This window comes from Apaloderma vittatum, unplaced genomic scaffold, assembly GCF_000703405.1.
Source record: "Apaloderma vittatum isolate BGI_N311 unplaced genomic scaffold, ASM70340v1 scaffold10579, whole genome shotgun sequence".
Classification (NCBI taxonomy): domain Eukaryota; kingdom Metazoa; phylum Chordata; class Aves; order Trogoniformes; family Trogonidae; genus Apaloderma; species Apaloderma vittatum.
In genome coordinates, this window is record NW_009736965.1 from 12314 (window position 1) to 15324 (window position 3011).

Genomic DNA, 3011 nt, shown 5'->3' on the forward strand with positions numbered 1-3011 from the left:
CTGGCAGCGTGCTGCTGGCAGGGGGCTGGCTGCTCGTCCCAGACGAAGCTCTCAATCTGTTTCTTACAGAAAGGTCTCCAGAATCCTTTCTCCCGAGAACTTTCCTTTTTGATCTGTAAAACACAAAGGAACGTTCGTCTTTGTAGAATCACACTTAATGTTGGTCTGGAGTTTCACAGATTGACTGCGCTTTCACACTAGCTACAGCTCTAATCCCTCTGTCAAATATCAGAGGCCAGCAGCGACTGATGGCACTTTAAGCTGTGACAGCTCCTGTACACTGAAGGAGGCACTGTGCCACACAGTGCCTTTCAACATCACCCAGCTCTTCCAAAACCATGTATGCACAACCAGCTCTTTATAAAGACAACAGCACTTACAGAGTCTTGGGTAATAATAATACTCAGCATAACCTATTCAGTATCAGGAATCTGTGATTTTGGCTGTGAATGCACATTTCAGCTGCATACGAAATAGTCTAAAATTGAAGAAACGCCTTCTCAAAACTCTCACAATGACTCACTCACCAGAATAAAGCTGGTGGGCAGAAGACAGGAACCACCATGGCTAATTTTCTTTGAAGAAAACTTTGGAGTGAGCTTTGTTAGAGAGAACAGCCTGATGTTGTTATCTGTAAAGCATCCTATGCATGCCATGAAGATAGTCAAGAGTGCACACCAGACCACAGTAAAGCATCTTCCAAAAGCTGCCTTTTCGAAAACCAAACTTAATAAACTAAAGAAGGTAGTTTCAGGACGAGACTTAACCATCAAATAACCACAATGCAGCTATTGCTAGTGGGGGACTCTGTGGGGCTGCATGTTACTGTTTCCCATTGCCACAAGGTTAGGTTACCTGTGAATGACTGCAAACAGATCCTCGGTAGTGCGGGGTTTGTTTGGAGACACGAAGACGTCCTCAGCATCAGCCTGTGACTCCTCACTCAGCGGAGACATGATGGACTCGTCGCTCGGAGAAGACTCTGAAACAAGGAAAGAGGCCGTGCTATGAGTCAGATCCCGCCACACTTTGCAACAGCGTCACCAATGTGAGGCATCAGCTCGGCTCGCAGCTGGGCAGTCAATATCACCATATAGACTATACTCTCTAATCTAAACCTCACGTACATTGCACGTACGTGGAGCTCATGAAGGTGGCACAACTAGGTGCCAGAACCAGGATGTCCCATTTACTGTACAGCTGTGAGCATAAGGCTCCTCTGTACCCAGCATTAGTGCTCCTTCCTCATCTCTTTTCAGTTGAAATGCAGCACAAGGGAGGAAATACGTATCAGAGAAATATACCCTGAATACATTGAAAAAGCATAATATATCTTTGGGTTGGCTGCCCAGCTAACAGATCAGGGGGTCTCTGTGCTTAAACCTACAGAGGCAAGACAATTTGCAACTCCAGCCTGCTTTTTGACTCTACTACCAGTCGAGTGCAAAGCCACATGATGGGATATAACATGGAAAGAGTTCACAACTGACCTTTCAGTGAAGGCTCGTCCATGCCGCCTGCTGTCTCATCTGCCCTGCCGTCATCAGAGGCACTTTTGGTTGGGATACCTGATGCACTATCGTTTTCCTGCTTGCAACTTGCTTCACCGAGTGAATTCACCACTGCCATCTCTGCTTCGTAGCCGATATTCCCAGGCACATGGTGGCTTACTTCTGGTTGGTGCTTAAGCTGATCGCTGATGCCTGCTCCCTCAGCCTGAGCGAGGCTTTCGATTGCAGACCCAGCTTCCAGCCTCTCCTCGCCGCCTGCAGAGAGCTCTCGCTGAGTCTGCACCTGCTGAAGGTCATGCTCTGTTTCTGCTCCCTGGCCAGGTTTCCTTGCTTCATCATCACCTGTGAAGACACCTGAGCCCTTCTGAAACACGTCCACGGAGATGGCACATGTCTGATTCAGAGCGCTTTCTGGCAAGCGCTCAGCGGCCAGCTGCGTTTGGTCCTTCACAGGTTTGATTTCAACCAGACTCACTCTTGCTGAAGTTACAGCTTCTCGCTCGCAGCTATTCTGCCCGCTGAAAGAGGAGCTTTTCTCTAAAGGTGGCTTTCCAGGGCCCACTTCCGCTGGGGAAGCGTCAACGTATGACATTATGGCCTCCTCTGTGGAGTACTGGCGCGATACTGGTTTCTTAGCTAAGAGTGGCCTCATTTTGCCTGGAGAAACGTCGGTCGCCATCAAGGCGGTTTCCTGTATGCAGAGCAGGTCTGGGGTGCTGCCTTTCTGTTTCCCTCCTTCAGGCTTGTTGACCGCCCGGAGGTGAACAGACTTGAGAACGGAGGGCGTGATGGCGAGAGCGGAGGGAGGGCTGGGATGCAGGGCTTCCCCAACCGCGCTCTGCTTGCTGTGGCTGAAGGCATGCAGCTGGTGCCTGTGAGCGAAGGGCTTGCTCAAGACGTTGTGAAGAGCACTTAGGTCGAGGTGAGTAGGAGGTATAATCGGGAGTTCGAGGTCTTTGCTCACCGAGGCGGTGCCATCCTTCGAGAGAGGCTGCTGCAGCGATGACTTCCTTTCCGGTACTTTCGGCTTCCTCTTGCTCCCCCCTGGAGATAAGGGTCCCGAAAAGAAAGCGGTTGGAAAAGAAGAGGTGGGTGTCTCTGACTGGCTGGAGTACCCACTGGAGGGTGAGGCTAACCCTGCCAGCTTCTCAGGAGAGGCCAGCTTAAACTCATTATCAACAGAGGGGAGGGATGGGGTAGTGGCTCGTGACCCAGACTGGGACGTCTGGGATTCAGAGCTCTCTGGTGACTTGATGCACTCTATGACTGTAGTACCCGTAGCAGTGCTCGAATTGGACAAGGACCTGTAAGGATCGCTGGATTTCAAGTCGTTCAGAAGCCAGAGGTCTGCATAGTGGGGTTGTTCAGCACCTTCATCTTTAAAGGAAGGGATATCGGCGGTCTCGAATGGAGTGTCCTTCAACCCGCTGTCACCCTGGTTCACCCAGGGGAGTTCCTGCTTGGCTGGCAGGTTGGGGCCTTCCACTCGGGAAGGTGTGT

General features: G+C 50.8%; 1 protein-coding gene across 1 annotated transcript in view; it reads right to left on the minus strand.

Annotated features, from left to right (window-relative positions):
• The window catches only part of NHS (Nance-Horan syndrome (congenital cataracts and dental anomalies)), a gene marked incomplete at its 5' end in the record, with an annotated part of 22619 nt that overhangs the window by 501 nt on the left and 19107 nt on the right, over positions 1-3011 (minus strand). Inside the window, 3 exon segments of the mRNA XM_009877165.1 lie at positions 3-113; positions 856-982; positions 1491-3011. The exon segment at positions 1491-3011 is cut by the window's right edge and continues 1239 nt beyond it. Of these exon segments, the coding sequence (XP_009875467.1) occupies positions 3-113; positions 856-982; positions 1491-3011 (1759 nt within the window).